This window comes from Fringilla coelebs (assembly GCF_963513975.1).
Source record: "Fringilla coelebs genome assembly, chromosome: 8".
Taxonomy (NCBI): domain Eukaryota; kingdom Metazoa; phylum Chordata; class Aves; order Passeriformes; family Fringillidae; genus Fringilla; species Fringilla coelebs.
In genome coordinates this window covers 24,355,293-24,374,681 of record NC_140066.1, presented here as the reverse complement: position 1 = coordinate 24,374,681, position 19,389 = coordinate 24,355,293, and the positions used below count along the sequence as shown (strand labels likewise).

The window sequence follows — 19,389 nt, the reverse complement described above, 5'->3', positions numbered from 1 at the left end:
CAAAAACATTGACTGTGCTGCTTGCAAACAGAACATTTTTTCCTGTACAACCCTTCCACTAGGACCTAAACAGTCAAGATCTTTTTTCTTTCATTTTTTTCAAAAATAGAGGGGCTCAGTATCACTGCTAAAAAAGACAAAGAAACAAAACAGGCACAAGCAACATATGAACACTCACTCATTACCAGTGCTGGGCTGCTGTACAGTACCTACATGACCCAAGACCAGCTACATCCTCCAACTTCTAAACCCTACAACTTTTTGCAAGTAGTAAGCAGCAGCTTGTTTCCATGCTCCATGATTCCTGAAGCATAGTGTACTATTTTTCCAACCACACAATGAAATATACTTTCTACAGCTTTGCTTGCTGTGTTTAGAGCTTCTGGAATCATTTAATGATTCCAAAGGAGAGACACAAGGATGGATGTCAGCAGACCTGGATTTAGTGTTCAGTCCACATTATACTCTCTAACCTGGGAAAATCCAGAACCTCTGAGCCTTACTTCTTAGCCTGCAAAACACAGGAACTGCATTCCTCGATTACCTTCTCTCCTGTATTTTGAAAAGTGGTATTTTGGAATGTCTAAGCAATAAGACACCTGTCAGGCCTGGAAAAAGGCCAACATTGGAAAACTCCAGCAAATCAGAACCACATCATAGAGACATGAATAAAAACTGCTAGGAAGCAAAATCCAGTGGCTGCTGCCATTCTCCCCCTTGGGGACCACGAGTTCTCTGGGGAGTCCAGTTAAATTGTTCAATCAAAATGCTGACCCAGCTCATCCACCACTCAAACATCTTTTCCTATGTGAGGAAATACAAGAGTAAAGTACATTTTTCCATTTTATTTTTTATTATTATGTTCCAAGTAAATAAAAAGACAACGCAGCTTTTGCCTCACCAGGTTACCAGCTACCAAGCTTAAGAACTAATTAGACCTTCAGATAGTTATTAGACCTATATCTGTACATCTGAATATAGTTTCAGTTTTTGGCAACACAGCACTGTTTTTATTTTATTTTTTTTTTAATAAGAGGTGGGTGGGGAATCTGAACTGGGCTGCTATCTAATTTTAAACATAGGCTGTCCACCTGCTTGGCATATCATGTTCTCCATTCCTCCACTCCACCCCTTAACAAAATAATACCTTGATTTTACATCCTATTCCACTACCCTCAATGACTGGTTTAAAATTACCACAATCTCACTTGCTGCCTAGAATTGCTGAGATCAACCATTTTCAAAGACAAACTTCCCTCAAATTCTGTAACAGGGAAAAAGGTCCTTTTTACAGGAAAAATTCCAAGTGACCACAAAACAGGATCATGTTTCAGAACACATGTCCAGCAAAGACCGACCAGTTTTCTTTTCCATTTCAAATGCCACCCTCCTCTGCTTCTTCTTCCCACAAAGCTGTGGTGGTAGATAAATCCAGGATTTAATTCAACAGGACTAGCAAGAAGGTCTATTTTCAGGGACACAAAACTCTGAAACACACACTGGTGGTCTGAGAAGGTCAAGAGAAGCAAAAGCTTCTGAAAAGCTACTTCAGTACATGCATATGCTGGTTAAAATCAAAACAGAACAACCATGAAGGCATACCTAAAGGTGCTGCTATGTTAACTGTTCATTAACCAGAAGTTATAATTAACTTTTAAAAAGCTGATCTATTCCCAAGCATGTAAAGCTGTTGCTCTCCACTGCTCATATTAAGACTACTTACATTTACTATCAGCACTTTTCACCTTGAAGGCCTTCAGTGTGCCTCAGCATACATACCCATCAAAGACACTCCACAACTCCTGAGCAGCAGCTAAGCTCACAAGCCCTAGAATATGGGTTTACATTTAAAGGACATGCTCCCTCTATGATTCCTTCCCATCCAAAGGAAACTTTTTTCCTACCATTGATAATGGCAAAGCAAGCTTTGAAAACATTAACTGATTTTATATCAGTGTTGGATGTTTGCCTGAATTTGCAAAAAGCTGAGAAAACAGGTCTCATCTTTGAATTACTCCCCACATGTTGGTGTGGTACACAATGCTCCCTGTGAGGCAGAAGGAATGTGAACACACAAAAACCTATCTCCCCCGAGGAACCATCCAGCAGTGTGTGTGACCAACATGTTTATTCCATGATCTCACTGTGACCTGTGAGTCTGCTCTAAAAAGAAGCCTTTAATATTCTGCCTCCTTCTAACAAAATCTGGTTTTGTCTTCCAAGAACTTTTATGATGCAGCCAGGCACTGCCAAGTATAAAAGTCTGTGCCATACTGAGAGCACAAAGACAGCTGAACCATCCCATTAAAATGGCACAGGGCTATTGCTTGACTGTTTGTATGCAATCCAACTAAGCCTCTCTTTCAAGATGTCCATGGGAGAAACATAGTGACCGTGCCACCAGCTCCACTGTGCAGCTGCACTCCACACTGCTGCTCAATTTAGATCTTGCTTGCTAAGGAGCCTGTAAGCCTTTGCACACATGCATCTTCCTCTAGATTCCCACCCACACAAATGCAAAACTGGGTTTGACCTTCCCCACTCTGCTCTGTCCATGCATCCCCCTCTAGCCTGAAAGAATTCCTGCCATCTGTCCTGCCTGTGCTGCTGACTGCTACAATCTGATCCAGGCACTCCAAGGCTCCAGTAGAGTCATGTCTGTTTCTCAGCCTGCTATGGTCCCTGGAGCTGCCCCACGGCTCCCTGTCCTGAATTCTTTCTTGGACTGTTTGGACATTTTGGAAAATAAGTCTGCTGTAAAAGTCTGCAATACATTAAAATCCTGCCATTAGTACTGACACAGCAGCCACTGGAGTCTGAGCACAGTGTGTCTTGAAGATGCTTACTGTAGAGTCCTGTTCAGTTTATAACCACATCCCCCATACTTCAATGGCTAATTTGAGAAGGAAAAGCATGTTTCTAGACTAAAGGATGAAGTGTCAGCTATTCCTGTCCTTGGATCGAGGTTAAGCGACAGTCTTTGTATGTATAACACATTTCCGCACACAAGCTACTTTGAGAAAGTGAAACTGTGGGCACAACAGAGGGATTAAGTAGAACTCATAGTTGCATAAAAACTAGAAGATGCCATTGGGTGTGGTAAGAAAGTATCTCCACTCTCTAATGTAGGGGCACAGTGTTTAGGGCACCACATTTCCAAATTCCAGGAGCAGAGATGCCCTCCCAGCCTAGGCTCAGGGCAGTACAACAGCACAACATCAATGTTCAACCTTTTGTGTTCCTCCTAGAGAAAGAAGATACCATCAGACTGAACAAGCTTAAGTTTCCCATTAAAATTCAGCATTTATCACTTTCTTATGCTTTCAACTTCCCATTTTTCCATATATCTTAATCAACTTTTGCTGACCACCTGCTTTGACCTGCCTGCTGCCATCTAAGGGGACTAGGCAGGTACAGTCACTCAAACATTTGCTGGAAACTTTGCTATTTTTAAATCTCACATTTTGGGAAAAAGGAGATAAGAAGGGTTGCAGTGGGCAATGTGTGATCCTCACAGTACAACATTCCCCCACTGCAAACCCACAGGATTTACCCAAGACTCTCTCTACACAAGGACTCTGAACAGTCCTGAAGAGAATAAGCACACTGGCCATCTTCCTTGAAAGGACATCTTTAAAAAGATATACCAGATTTAAACTTCTTGTGCTTGCAAAGAACAAAACCAATAGATAAAAGACATTGAATTAATTCCCTGTTTGAGTGTGTTAAGCTCTAGTGTTGTGTGTACGGCATTTCTCCCTCAAGCTGGTTTCCTTACTCCTGTATAATGTCACCTTGAGTACCCAAATCAGTGAGGAGAGCAAACAACAGTGGCAAGATGACCCATTACTCCTGAGAAAGCACCCACTGTGACAACCCTATTTCCTTGTCATATCACACCAGCTCTGGATCGTGCTGCAGTGAAATGCAATGGCAATGCACAACAAGGGCTGAATACAAAACCCCATGGGACACAAGCCAGAGCTGTAGTATGGTACAAGAGCCATGCAGATTAGGAAGGGAAGCCATACAAAATGGAAGGACTTACACCAGAGTTCATAGTAGTAGTTGCAACACTGGGATTGTCCACAACAGTGGCCCGTTTCACATATGTAACTTTGATTGTTGACACCCATGCAGGTTTCCTTGTCCTAAAATTAAACAGACACACTTTTAAGATGCTTTGTCAGTATCTTTTGTAAATGTTTTACTCGATGATCTGCGAGCATTTGAAAAGTACAAGTTATGGTCTTTGGAAACTCTAAAATACATAAGGAGGTTAAAAGACATCTAAGGACCACCAAAAAACAAAAGACCAATCAGAAGAAAATGCCCATATCTCCAAACCCATGAGTTACACTCTTTTAGCATCTAGTCAGTGCTGCTATCTCATTATCCCTCTCCTTTTCCACTAAAAGTTACCACATCTTTGGAGCCAGGCATTCTCTTAGAAGAAGAGATGACATTTGTTCCACATTGTACACAATATCACTGTATTACTGGGGCTGAATGCCAAGTGGAGGAAAAGCATTCATAAAGGGAACATCATAATTTGAGAAAAGGCTGCTTGGATTCATTTAGATCGAAGTGATAATTACAGTATGTTCCTGCAAGATTCCTATCTAAAATGATTTCTTCATAATTAGCCATGTGCTTTATGGAAGATCAGCATTCCTGTAAAACTTCTTCCTGGAATAGAAAGTAGTCCAGAAGCAGAGCCAAATCAGCTGTAGCATATCACCCAGCAGGTCCTCAAGACACCTAACATGGAAAAGGTCTATGCTGTGAGGTCTGAGGTCTCAGTTCTCCACATGGTGCACCACTTCTCAGAAGTCCATGTTTTCCTGCTAGTCTGAAAACATGGCTGGGAAAAAGTATAAAACACAAGAAAACAAAAGCATTTTACAAGCTGTGGTTTGTACATCCTCTAATAGGCTTTGGAGCAACCTGGGAGTTCAAAGAACACTATGGAATTTAAGAAACAAAAAAAAATTGTTTCTAACATTAATTAAAAGCACTGTAACAAATTTTTTTTTCACTTTCCTTCACTTGAAATTTATCTTAAGGAAACTTGGGCAGGCTTATACTGAAAGCTGTGTTGAAAATGTGGGTAGGCTTATACTGAAAGCTGTGTTGAAAAAAATAGTTTTGGAAGTACCAACTAGCAAATAAGAAAACACCAACCCACTAAAGCCCAACAAAACCCCACCAGTAAGTGACAGGGATGCACATTTGTGGATCCCAGCACTGGTGGAACAGCACTGTTCTTCTCTTTTATGTGAGTCCACCACGGCCACACTTTTCACAAACTTCTGTGGAGCCACCACACATGCAAAATACCAAGTGCATTTCAAATGCTGAACCACCTCATTAAACAAGTGATGTGAGGCAGCAGCTTCAATGCAGAAGAGTCCTGCACTAAGTTTTCAGTGTATTTGGGGATCTGGAGGAGAACCAGCACTTCACCACCACACAGCCTTGTTGAAACCACGCTGCCCCAACATAGGTCTCTCACCTAAGCATCCAAATTACAGAAGCAACATAATTTCTAAAAGCAGAACAACCTCCTACCATCTGAGGCTCAACAGGAAAGGTCCATGCTGCTTTTTTCTCCTAAGAAGTCACACCAACTTTTGAAAGGGTTTTGATCACGCGAGGGCACAATTCAGCAAACAATGAAGCTTTCCCTCCTTCCATGGATATCATGATTTCCACAAAAAGATCTAAAAAGCACCTTTAAAACTCACCCACAGAGGCAACAAGTTGGAGGTGTACCTACCTCTATTTTTCAGGAAGAGACAAACATTTTGCTGGACAGACCAGTCCAAGTACTACAGGCAGCTAAAGCAAACATTTGGTTCTTCAGATGTTGGCGTGTCAACAGTAGAAACACCATTTGCCTATATGGTAAGGAGGTGTTTCCATCTCTAACTGGTGGCAACTATTAGGAGACTTTGCTGAGGTGGCACAGGATTTTCTGCTTCAAGCACGGTATTCATTCCAAAAATAGTAATTTTAGCCAGCAAAAGAACTATAACTAGGACACATCTATTATCTGGTTATTATTAGTTTATTTACATTTTTCCTCATTTTTCTTGGCTTTGCAGAGCTAATGTAAGTGATGAACAGCACAGATTTTGGCTCTCATATGAAGAGAATTGAGAAACTAAGATGTCATTGCAAAATTGCAATCCTGTTGATAATGCTCAAGTTAGAGAATGACTAGCTGAGGTTTGTGGTTGTGACACATGAAGACCAATGTGACCTGCTGAACCAGCAAATGAATCACATGGAGCTGGTGAAAAACCAGAGTCTCACAGTGCCATTTTATTATCTTCTCCGCATCTCCACACTTGATACATCCTTGACCACTTCTGGTTTACTCCCCAAAAATTTCATCCATTCAGTGCTGCCTGCTTCAAAGAGCCGCAATAAGGAACAAATCTGTGTCTCTGGGCATTAGCAACTCATAACATCTTCAACTATACTTTTCCCACTTAAAAACTTGCAGCACTCCTGAATTCAGAGACTTTCATCACACTGTCCTTTTATTTGAACTTACTGAGTCCCTCTTGCCAACCTCATTATATTTGAAATTACTTTTCCACACATGCTTATGTGCAGGGCTGCTCCTTGTTAACCCAGCTGGCCACCATGTGTTAGTACATTCTCAACAGAGGATCCTGAGCAGCTAGGATGGTGTTCTGCAGGTTCTTCCTGGAGATCAAGTCTCAGGCAACATCCTGCTTCCCATCTAGAGCAGAGTTTAAATCTTACTGTCCAGAGCTTCTTTACACACTGACCAAGACAAATGCTCTTCCCTGCTCATGCACATGTGCTTGTACCTTCAAATAATCCCACAGCTGGCTTTCCACTCCCACAGTTGAGAACAGCAGGGATTCTGAAGCCCTTGCAGTGCTGACCACCAGCTCCTCAAAGTCCTAGGAGCTTATTTTGGAGCCTTTCTGCAGCCTTCTGCCAGCCCTGCCACCAAGAGGCTTTAGGGAACATGGAGCCGTCAGACTTGAGGGCTACATGTCAGACCCAGAACTGTCACCCGTGTTTCCAACAGTTTCACAGAATAAAGGAATAATTTGGTTCGGAAAGGATCCCAGCAGGTCACATGGTCCTACTGCTGCTCAGAGCATTACTACCTCCTAACACTGGGTTACACAGCCTGGCACAGGGAAAGACATAAAAGGTAAAGGCAACAGATCTTCACAAATAGAAGTCTACAAGGGAAAGATTCTAGCAAAGAGAGAATATTGTTTTGGGATATGTTACGGGTGACTCCTTTGGAACAAGTGTTTCAGTCTCCTTTCCTCTTTTAAGTCAAGACGCATTTCTGTGAAAAGCTGAGCCACTGTACAGTTTGCTCCTTTTCTGCAAGTCAAGGAAGAGGTTATGTAGAGCCACCCTGGCCATGACAGAGACCATGACACTCTTTGTTAGGAAATTTCTACTTACTTCCAACCTCTCTGATTTGACTTCACTTTCTATTTAAATCTCAGGCTGCACTTTTCATACCAGCAGCATTTTATTATTTCTACTTCCTTCTCCCATGCATTCTTTGTGCGATAGGCTGCCAAACTAACTACTTAAGATATATCAGCAATACAGTTATCTAGAGTCTATATGTCTCCTGGAAACAATATCCTAAGTGCTTGTGCTATGAAAGTGTACTAGTCCCTTTTTCACACTAAGAGCCACAGACAAGGCACAAGGCTGAAAGAGTAATTTTATAGATAAGAAAAAAAAAAAAGGTGGAAAAAACTCTCATAGAAGCAAAGTTGGAGCACTCATATTTTATTGACCTGCCTTTGTTTTTAATTTCCACTGCAAACAGCACTTGTAATGGTAATTTTTAGTCATTCTTACCAGCATGGAGTTTTTATTGAACTATTACAGAAGGGTTTTGGAATATTTTGAAGGTAGCCTTAGGAAAACAAGGAAGGGGGAGGGTTTCTTTCCAAAAGCACTTTCTTCCCAATAGCCAGTGGCTATTACATTCCGGAGTAGGCTTCCCTGCTGAAGGAGAGTCTCCGTTTTCTTGTTGTCCAGGCAAGCAAGCACATCCCTTCCCACCAGCCTTTGTTCAGCTAACTGATGCCTCCAGGCAGGATTACTAAGCAGGATCTACTTGGGTCTGCTCTCAAAGAGCATTCAGCTCCATTAGAGCAGAATAGTCTTGCTTCACAACTAAGAAGCCAGAACACACCATCCATTATCTCCCACCTGCAAAGCCTAGGAGATTCCCAGCTAGTTTCAGGAGATTCACTTTGTCCTGTAAATCAGCACGTATCCTAGGCTGCATGTTACATCACTGCCTCCCGGTACCATCCTAAGAGCTGCTCTGAGAAAATGGAATCGCTCAGTCCCTGACACACAAAAAGCCAGAGCATTTGGGAGAACACTCGGCAGATGTGGAGCCTGTGTTCCCTCCCAGTCCAGTCCAACAGAAACAATCTGTGATATGTGGTACAGGCTCTTTGTCGTGAAACTGTTTGAGCCGGGAGGACCTTACCTGGTGCATTTTGAGAGTCTCTTCGTATTAAGATGGGGCATTTTGGACTAGTTTTCACATGTCATAAACTTTATACAGTAACAGTGAGTAAGATTCTTTTTTTTACTTATTTTCTTGTTGATATTTGGCATTTGTGATAAACCCACAACCATACTGGCAACTCTGCAACTCTGCCAGTAGTCCACTTTTGCTGTCAAGTGCTTTTACAAATAATCCTTAAAATATCCAGCAGCAGTAGATATAAGAGAACAGTGCTGTATGTTGTCACATCTGAAGCCACAGCAAACAGTAAAGTCAGTGCCAAGGAAAAAAGCCAATTATTCTCTTCACCTTCCAGTTAAGTATTAGACCTCTACTGGAGGTCTATGTGACAAATTAAAGGTCAAAATCTGGGGCACAATCAAGACAAGAGGCATTCATGAAGGTCTGACTGAGCTGCAAGGAAAGATGCAACAGACCTCCTCACCCTACATTTGTAAAGGTTCTCAGTAGTAAATGGTTGGCTTTAATAGCTATAAATCTGTTAGGATTTACTGCATCTGAAGCCAATATTGGAAATGAAGGGAAATAACTGATTGACAGTGGAGTTCCATCACAATAAAAAGATCAAGGCACTTCTCTCTTTTCTTCTCTCAAAAGTCAGCAGTAAACCTGGGCACATACTGTTGCTAAGTCAGAAGGGAGAAAGATGAAGATGAGCAAATTCCAGGCTAGCATGGCTCTTTTCCAAGCTGAAAATTAATATGTGCAACTGCAGCAACAAACATCACAGCCCACACTCAGAAGTGCATAGTTGGCAGCCAACAACCTACAAAAGTTGACTCCTCAGTTGACATTAATCAGGTAACCAAAACCAGCAGTGGCCAGTATCACGAAATCTAATAATCATTTTAGCTTTTTGCTCTGTCTCCTCTTTCCAAAGAAATCCAGATTCCATTACCCTAAATATGAGCACCTTTATACGGCCTCAATGTGTCATTCAAACTGGCAGAGTATCCATTCATTCTAACCTCGGTAATACCCTGGGAAACACTTGGAAATGTGACTTGCATTTACTTACAGCAGTTTATAGGCCATTCCTGTCTCCTAGTATACCCAGGTTTTTTTACCTACTCTAATTCCCTCATTTCTCCAAATTTCACTACAGCATTTGTCAAGGCACAATGCAGCAAATTATTATTTTAACAGGAAGAGATGGAGAATAACAACAGGGTGACAGGAGTGAGTAAAGGCCTGAATAAGAGGCATACAGAGGGACTCAGAGAAAAGCCCAGCAACAGGATGAAGGGAGACTGCCAAAATGGCATCTGCTGAAGGGCAAGACACGACTGGTTTTAACAGGACTTGGACTCAACGTGTGACCACTCCAGACCTTCTGGTTTCACAGCTCTCATAGGGACTTTGGTAATAAGCATCTATTTAATAACAAATCAAAATCCTGACCTAGTTATTTCACTAATCTCATTAATCGCAGGCAGCGGTCCCTTGCTCTCAGTACCCAGCCGCACCCATAGCAAGCAGGATGGATTTAAGCAAGTGACACTATCCTCAGAAAAATGCATTGAAGTATGTATTTCGAGTAACTCACAGTCAGTATCTGAACCATATATATTCTTTAAGCATTCTGACTAACAGAATGGAAGTTGTCAGTATATTAAACATGTCAGAAACAACTATTTGATATCCACTATTTACTAGTTCCCACTTGGCTGTTACTCAATCTCACAATATCAGACTATCACTAGTGTTGGTTAGCGAAGTGCATCAGCAACAGCTCATGAGAATGCAAACACAGAACTACCAAAGAAAATGATCTCTGTCTGATAAGGCACTCAAGTGGTAGTAAGTTAAAACTGCTACTGAAAATACTAGGCTGGAATGCCCAATCTTGCCACGGGGTTTACTACAATTCCTGGTTTGCCGGCAGCCCCCCAGTTCCTAATCGCAGTTAATCTTAAACAAAAACTCAGTAGAACCTCTCGGAGAAGGACAGCAGGTGGGATCACAGCAAGGACAGGCAGAACTGCTGGGGAACCCTGGATCATCAGTGCCCACAGACACCGTGTGGCTGAGCCTGCACCAAAGCCTCCAGACATCTCCTGCCTTCACAAACGTTACACCTGGGGGTCCTTTGGAACATAAAAACAAAAATCCACCATGTGAGCAAGTGCCATGCCTTTGGTGGATCCAATTTAACAAAAACACGTAAGACTGCCACAGATGAAAGTGGCTTTGACTGCTGGGAGTTACTGGAACCTCATGTGCCAGGCCCTGCCAGCACAACAGGGGATAGATTCCTGTAAGCCTGCCTTATGACAGACAGCTGAGGCCAGGAAATAAATCAAGTCTGGACGCTTCTTCTTAAGTCACCCACCACAAATTTAGTTTTGCAGAATGTGGGAAAAAAGTGTAGTAAGTGCAAATATGCAAACACTTTAGAAGTAAAATAAGTTGGGGAGGAATGATGCCTCTGAGCTGTCTCAGGCACAATAAAGATCTCCAAAATGGGAATTCTAATCCACAACATTTATTGCTTCACTAATGCCAGCATCAGGAGAATTATATTTAGATCACCATGATTAATCAGCCACGGCAGACCCATCCTCACCCCCAGTACATGCAGAACCTCCAAGGTTTTATTAACCTTTATCTGAGGAACAAATTGATTTGTTGCATCCATTTATCCTGGAGAAATACTCCAACTATCTTTAAAGGGACACTATTCTTTCACAGATCATGGACACTTTGATATATTTCAATAAAAGCTGGTTTAATTTTTGTTTACTGCAAGTTTCAATTTCAGATTCTGACAACTACACATTAGTGTTTTAAGCACCATATGTTTACTTCCTCACCCCTTACTAGAAGTTTCCCAGCTGCAGTCCTCAGCCTTCTCACATTAAAGATACACACTTCTAGACTTCTAGGAAATTACAGCTTTGAGGAGGTCATCTTGCATTTTGTTGGTTTAAACCACCAAACAGAAGACCATGCTGAAAACCTCAAGTAGTTAAAATTAAAACTGAAAGTGTTCGGAATCCAACTACTTTTTTTTTTTTCCTTTTCATTTCTGCAGTGAACTAGGTGAATGTGTTCAAGCTACCACCTCCAGCTTTAGGAGGAAATACTCAAAACTAAAAGCAGAGATCCCCTACAATCATGTTTCCTTGGATGGGAGCTTTAAACACCCACATTGCACTGATGTCAGATAGTGCTGACCTAGCTTTTTAGGCATTTAAATATCATTCCACTGCAACAATAAAAAAAACCCCAAATCAACCAGACACCTTACTTTTACCAGGTGTTTGGCAGTCCATCTGCAATGTTACAATGCTGCTGGCTCCCACAGAAGAAATGGAGGCAGATCCAGGGAAAGCAGCTGTTCAGTGCAGTCCGGGGTGCAAGGAAGGGGTGCAGGTCCTGGGGAGCCAAAGGTCTCGTTCTGATCCTTCCATCCCGATCACACAGCTCATGGGAGGGTGCCCCACTCAGCACCTGTTCCCAGAGACTGCAGCCCAGGATCAGCATCCCTTGTGTTGAGTGAGAACAACAAAGGACATCCCAGACAGCCAAGTGTTTACAATCTGAATGTACCAAGTAAAAACCAAGGCACAATGGAGGTGATGAGATGTTCCTGAATTCCTCCCCTACTTTCAATTAAACAGCACTGTTCAGTAATAACCCTTGGAAAAAGAAATTTCTAAATTATATTTGCATGCAGGACCCACTCACAAATATGTAAATTTATTTTTTTTTAAAACTAAAAATTATTAAAACTAAGAAAAGTTCGAGCAGCTCTTTCCCACTATATCCTTTGTCAGTGGATAAAAACAGTCAACTTTGCTCTTGTGTTCTTGAGGCAACACCTTTTCTTCCTGCTTCCTGTAAATGCCTCTACTGATGCTGAAAAGTTACCAGCAGAGAAAAAACTACCATCCATCCACTGAGACAACCAGATGTTCACTGTTCCAGCAAATGAAGCCAAATTACACCTAACTTCTACTTTTACACCTTATGCAGCACCCCAGCTGCACTGAACAGATCTCTAAAACAAAATGAATTATTTAAAAAGAGGAACTTTAGAGAAAAACACATCAGTGAGTCTCAAACAATCTCAGCATTTGAAGCAGCTACATCTCACTGCAATTTGAGTTACCTAAAGCCATTCAGCCTTTGTGCCTGAATTTCCCCCTCTGGTTCAGTTCCTAGTTTTTAAGGCAAGTCTCTTTCCCCTGAGTGCTAACAAGTGAACTATTATTTATAGCTATTGCACCAATCACAGAAGGTCATTGTGCTAGAGGTAGTTTCTTATGTAAAACTCTTTTCGGATGGGGAGTTGTGGGGGTGGGGAGAGAGCTGCGTTTCACCAAAACTGAACTGATAAGGAAAAAGAGACAGCACTGTTTACTCAGCAGCGCGTCGAAGCCTTTTAGCGCTGATAAACAACTGAAAGTAGGTAGTTTAAAGCATGTTATGGTCCAATCTCGACTTCTTAATTCTAAATTAGAAACTGCAAGCAGCACTCTAATATAATTCAGTATTTATTTATTGTGGATTACAGATCACAGCAGTGCTGGAAAGAGTTTACAGTTAGATTCTCCTACAGACGTGCCTCCCAAACCAAAAAAAGGGTTTGCTCTCCCCAGCCTAGGAACACATAGTTGGCACCTCCTCCAGCAGAGAGCAGCTGGGCAGTTGCTACCATTTCTCATTCCACTCGATATTACCAGCTATTAAATTATCCCAAGTTTCTTGTTCAAGCTCAAACTCTTGCAAAACAATTAAAAAATCACCAAGCTGTGGGTCACAGCATGTTGCCATTTTCCATTTGGTGCCTTTTGTTAGAGATGAGACACACAAGCACACACGTACATACCTCTTCCTGGGTATTTTCTGGGTTTTTTTTCCTGATTTTAATTTTTTTTTCTTTTAAAAAAATCCACAGTTTTACAAAATAACGCCTGTACAAGAAAACAGTTCAAAGTTTGGCATGTTTTTAAGAAATGCAAACACAATTCCATTTTAAGGACTGTGGAAAGCACCCTAAAACCCAACGACACAAAGAGCCTCCCTGCTCAAAGCCTCCAACAACAACAAGGAAGTTTCTATCCCTGGCTCACAGTTTTGCTCCTTCCTTGCTAATAAAAAGCGTCTCTCGCACAACCGTGCTCTCCGATCACACGCCACGGGTGGGGAAGTGCTGATTGTACAGTTCCGTTTTGGGAAAGTCAGAAATCATATCCTTAGAGGTGGGGGAAATAAAAATAAAAGGAATCGGTCACATCCTCCACCTGAGCAAGCAGCTCCCACCGCACTTCAGCCGGTTGGTTACCTGTCTGAGACCCAGGAGGAAAGGCATTCTGCAGGCTCATCCTCCACGGCAGCACATGGGAAGGCAGGAATTTAAAGCCCCACAGCAACCATTTCTTCATCTGCTGCGGGCAGCCCGCTCCTCCGATCCTATTTAAACCAGGGCTTCCTCAGCTGGGAATGCTAAGTAAACAGGGTCCTGGGACACTGCACGCACTCGCTGGCTCCCCCTCCTCCTCCTCCCACTCCCTGTGACATATCTCAGACGCAGCCCAGCCGGGGTGTTTGCAAGAGGGAAATGACATCAGGTCGGGCAGCTCTGAAAAAAAACCCCAAAAAACAAAACAAAAAAACCCACCCCAAACAAAAAAACTAAAACAACCCCCCAACGCAAAAACACACACATACACAAAACCCCCAACATAAACAAAAAAAACCCACCGTGCCCCCACAAAAGAAAAGATAACCCCACACCAAAAGGCAGCCCTGAACCTTAGGACTGCTGAGCTGCTGGCTGACACCAGGCAGGTCGCTGCTAACGGGACCTGTCAGGGAGCCCCGGTGGAGCAGAAGTGCAAAAGTGCTCTCCTCCTTGCTAAGGGGATGCTGCAGTGGAGGGCAGTCTGTTAAAAATGTTGTCATGAGCCAACAGCGCAGTGATGATTAAATCTTGCAAAGCCAAAATAGACAGTTCATCTATTTCTGAGGAGAAAGATAAGTTTGATGCTGCCTGCTGGACAGCACTGGAGTCCTAGATGCCACCAACCATGGTTCCTCCAGATCCTGAGGACCTGGGTAGTCTTCACAGATCCAAAGCACTTCCCTGCCACCTTCTGCCTGCTACCACAGTTCCACTTTTTCTGACTCATAGGACGGTTCAGCGCTCAGCCCCTGATAACAGCTGTCCCTCTAAAGAAACAGCAACAACTTCCCTGATTTCAGAAGGATCAGGATTGGACCCCTCCAGCATCAGACAGGTGATAGGAAGAGTTTCAAATCCACCTCTCCCCAAGGAAAATCTGACTAGCCCTGTCGAAAGGTTTCTCATTCTACTTGAGCTCATTTCACATTTTCATGCCAAGGGGCAATTAAGTCTTATAAACAAATTTATCATCTGGTGCCCAGGATGGCATGTCTTGTTTGTCCTCCCCCAAGCAAGGAGTACAGCAAGTTCCACAGTGGTGCAGAAGATGACACTGCAGAAGGTAATCTAAATTTAACTTCCTTTTCTACCTCCACTTTGAAAGTTCAGCAACCTCTTTTTTTGTGCTTCTCTTTAATCAGCAGCTGTCCTCGTCTGTCGGGGAGGGGGGGGCCTGGGACACCAGTGCCACTCCCATATGCCCCAGCAGCAGCTCCATGGATATTTGACAGAGGACAAACTCCCCTGCCTTTTGACCTCTTTGGCTTTGGAGCCCAACAAATTAAAATAGATGATAAGGAAAGGAATATACTTTTTTGCATAGTGAGTTCACTGAATGCCTTTTTTAGTAGCAGTTTTATTAGCAATTTCAATACTTCAGGAGAGAGAGAGAAATCACATAAAATTCTTGCAAATGCTAATTAGAAACATGAAAAAAAAATTAAAGAGGAAACTAAAAAAAAAAAACCAAAACAGAACAGACACCCCTTGCCATCCAACAGCTAGACAGCTTTCAGCAGTGTCAGAAAAAAACACACATTCTGCACATGCCAGAACCACTCGGTGACCACCACTGCTGCCTCCTCTCAGTCCAGCCCAGTCCAGCCCAAAGTGGTTTCCCAAATGAGAACCCCACTCTGTGTGTCCTCTCCACAACTGGGCTCTGAGACTACACACAAGCATTACTTATTTTTACACCAGCTTCAAGGCACCATCTGAAAAGGCTGTTTAAGGGAAAGCACATCCCTGATTTCCCTAAGAGAAAACAAGCAAAGAAGCAATTTCCTGGAGGATACAAAACATCAGCGTTAACTAGCATCAGCCAGGCAATGGGATTTTCCAGCTTTTGTGCTCTTGGATCAAACTAACTCTCAACCTTTGCTTTTCCAATTCTATGGACAAACACCAGTGATATAAAAGGGCAGCTTTCTGTTTTAGTAATCAGTTCTGTGGCCTCGCACTGGCCTTTGAAACATCTGATTTTGGCTGTTGCTATCCAGAGCTCTGGACCAGGCAGATCCTAGGACTGAGCTAATGCAGCAGTTTCTAAATCCCTACTGTCAGAAGAAATCTAACTTTAACCACCCGCCTCTTCCCCAGCACACACTCAAAAGGCAAAGCATCATTCCAGATCTAAGACAAGTTGTGAAGGACTATCAAAAGCAGTAACTTGGTAGAAAAGCAAAAGCATCCTAATTTATGTGTGAATTTAGCAATCCCGGAAAGACTGACACAAAAAAGGTGGTTTGCAAGCAGGCATTACCACATTGGACTGCAGCAGGAGCAGCCAGCCTCTCTTGCAGTCCCTGAGTGACAGCGGCCAGTAACATGCTCCACAACTCTCCTATAGGCGACTAGGGAAAAAACCCTGTGGAGGGACAGAAAAAAAAAAAAAAAGAGCTGGACAAGGTAGCTCATGCCCTTATAAAACACTGATCAACACCCTGAGAACCTCTGCAAAACAACTAGGTTCTCCTAATTGTTGCAATTGCTTTGTATATACCAACTGATATCCTTTTACCCCCTCCTCTTTTTTTAAGTTCGTAAATTCTTGCCCCAAAGCTCTGCCTGGTGGCAGTGAGTTTCATAGACAATGGTTGTGAACAAATAGTTTCTTTCATCAGGAATGAATTCACCCCCTTCTAATTTGACTTTCATATTATTAGCAGGTGGGAACAGAAGTCCTCATCCATCTTCTCACCCATTCATTACTCTGTACCTGTTAGCGATCTTCTTATAAAAGATATCAATCTTCCCTATCCTCTTAATGTAAAATCTTATCCCAAAGCCTTCAGCTGCTCATTGTCCACTTCCAAAACCCTTCTAATTTTCTACTGCTCTCTGCTTGGGGGAAACCAGAGCTGAAATAATAATTATTTTAATGAAAGCAAGAGCAGCTCTAAGGCAGGCTCAGCATGGGTTCACTGCCTTTATACAAACCTGGGATTTAAGATCTGCAAAGGCTACACAAGAGTGCATCTATCCTAGATATAATGACAAAACAAACCCAAGTTTTGTGTGTTTGTTCACACACTTCCTCAGTAGATGACTCTTTTGAGGGCTCTGAAAAGTCAGGACTAATGTCAGGACAGATTATGGGATCTACATTACTTTCAAAATCTGCTTGTTTAGGCAGCTACCAACCATCCCTTTTTGGCACATCAGCATGGATCCCACCACAGAAAAATGGTGAGCAAGTTTCTATTGGAAAAGAGGGAGTAAAGGCCTCTAGACATTACCAGTCTGTAATACTGCTCCAGAACATGCCATCTGCCCCAAATACGATGTCCAGCAAAGGATGCTGCTCAGTACCTTCACAGGCCAACACACTGCGCCTCATGGCCTCAGATATAACATTCAAGTGAAACACATGATGGAAGTTGTTTGGGCCATTTCAGAGTTGCTTTCCATGTTTGATGGGAGATGCAAGCAGGTCTGGTAACCAAGTAAGGTATAGTACTCATTTTGATACACCCTGAGGAGATCCAGTTGTGATAACACAATTGCAACAAAAATTTATGTTGTGCACCTTAAATCTGTCAGGCTTGAAGCATGAGGCTGCTCTCAGTTGCTCCACTATTAGAGTCTTAGGCAGAATGAGGTTTTGAGCCTCAGTAAATACAGATGATGTGTAATATCCTCCGTTTAAACTTTAATACCACAGTTCTGTAGCTACATACACAGGTTGACCATAAAGTTGGAACAATTTTATCCAATTATTCTTCTATTTTCCCCAGTGCACTCTGTTATTTTCATGTTGATAAGAGGAGTGTTTCTGGAGCACCATTTTTGTTAGTCAGCCTGCAGCCCTGGGTGCTAGGACTGAGACTTCATAAATCTGGCACGCACTCAAAACACAGTGTGAAAGAAGCGACCTCAACGAAGGTGACTTTACCTTTCCCTATCCTGGGGATAGTCTGGGGAATAAAGAATAGAAAAATGAAAGAAACATTCAGAAAGGTGTAAAAGCAGATCTCTATTTCTCTAGAATAAGACAATATCCAGGAACAACAAGCTCCATCTGCCTTGACAGCAAAAATTCTAAAGGGACTAGTTTGCTAGCAAAACGAGCATGAGACACTGGGAGATGACCAGTGTTGGAACAGCAATGCAATGCTAAATCTGCCAACAAACAAACCACTTCTGTCTGCCCACCTGTGCATTTGTAGATCCCTGAAGAGTGAAGGGCAACTTCCCCGCCCCAGTGATAGCACTACAAGAACATGATGACTTTCCAGTGTGAGGGCCAGGTGTCCCGGGTTCATGTAACACACAGCATTGGCACTGCCTACCAAGAATGCCATCAACAAATTCCAGAGGACCAAGAAGAAGAGGTCAGGCTGGTAAGCTCCCAGTACCTGCAGGACCTAGAATATCTACTCTTTTGCTCAGGGGACAAGTGGCCCAAAACAAACCTTTCACTCTGTCTAGTGTTACTGTATCATTTAGGAGTGGGGTAAAGTGGGTCCCCCAGTTCGCATGCACTTCAACTACAAAACAAGCACACTGGAATCATTGCATTTACTGTTCTTCAGGCCTAACTGTCTTAATCTTTGTTCGAGAAAGCAAAGAATAATTTCAGGAAAAGACACCATATCTGTTGGAACCGGTGTGTGAGTTAGCACTGCAACCAGTCTGATGGATCAATAAATTTTAATGTACAATAAAGCACAAGGGCTTGCAGTGGTAAGAAGCTGTGCCTCTTCCCCACAGACCATCACTTCTGTCAGCTCAGTGATTCAGAAGTGCAAAAAACTCTTGCAGAGACAGTGCATTTCAACCTCACTGCTGTTACCTGTCTTTCTCTCTGAATAACTCGTTGATCAGGGAGGATGAGACTCTGCACTTGAAAATATTCTGTGTTACTGAGAGCCCTAACAGCAACAGCTCATGCTTGATTCCAACTGACTCTCAATTCCATCTGAATCCCAAACAGCAATTGCCAGCCAAGCAGGCAAGTACAAATATGTGCCACATCTCCACCCAAAAGTGATGTGTAAGCCCTGAACTCAAGTAGTGTGCATGACAGAGGAAGCCACTACCCACTCCATGATCTGCTATTTCAGTGAGAGCTTGTCCTCCTCTTCACTGCTCCTTTGTGGGTGAAGAAATGCCAACAGTAAAGCACTTCCCTTTGCACTTTTGCACAACAAGCAATCCCTCCTTTGAAGCTGCCTTTTGTATTAAGCTATCCTAAGGGCACTCAAGGAAAGGGCAGGGAGCAGACAAGGGCTGGTTGTGGAGGACATACCCAAGAGCAGTCCTCTCCAACACCCATCTGACAGAGGAGATAAAAGCAACCACATCCAGGCTGTTCAGACACTCCTACCCACTCTGCTGTTCAGCTGATGAGAGAGTGGCAGCAATGAAAAGTCCAGGCTCTTCTCTGAGACCAAAATAGTTTTTTCTAAGT

General features: G+C 42.7%; 1 protein-coding gene across 3 annotated transcripts in view; it reads right to left on the bottom strand.

Moving 5' to 3' along the window:
• The window catches only part of WBP1L (WW domain binding protein 1 like), a 58,896-nt gene that overhangs the window by 10,540 nt on the left and 28,967 nt on the right, over positions 1-19,389 (bottom strand). The window contains exons 1-2 of one of the 3 annotated variants that reach the window (XM_084210452.1): positions 13,857-14,005; positions 4,049-4,151 (exon numbers count right to left, since the gene is read on the bottom strand). In XM_084210452.1, the coding sequence (XP_084066578.1) occupies positions 4,049-4,151; positions 13,857-13,883 (130 nt within the window). In that variant the 5' untranslated portion in view covers positions 13,884-14,005. Of the gene's footprint in view, positions 1-4,048; positions 4,152-13,856; positions 14,006-19,389 lie in introns of those variants that run through there. The other 2 variants (XM_084210451.1, XM_084210453.1) reach the window with 2 other exon arrangements.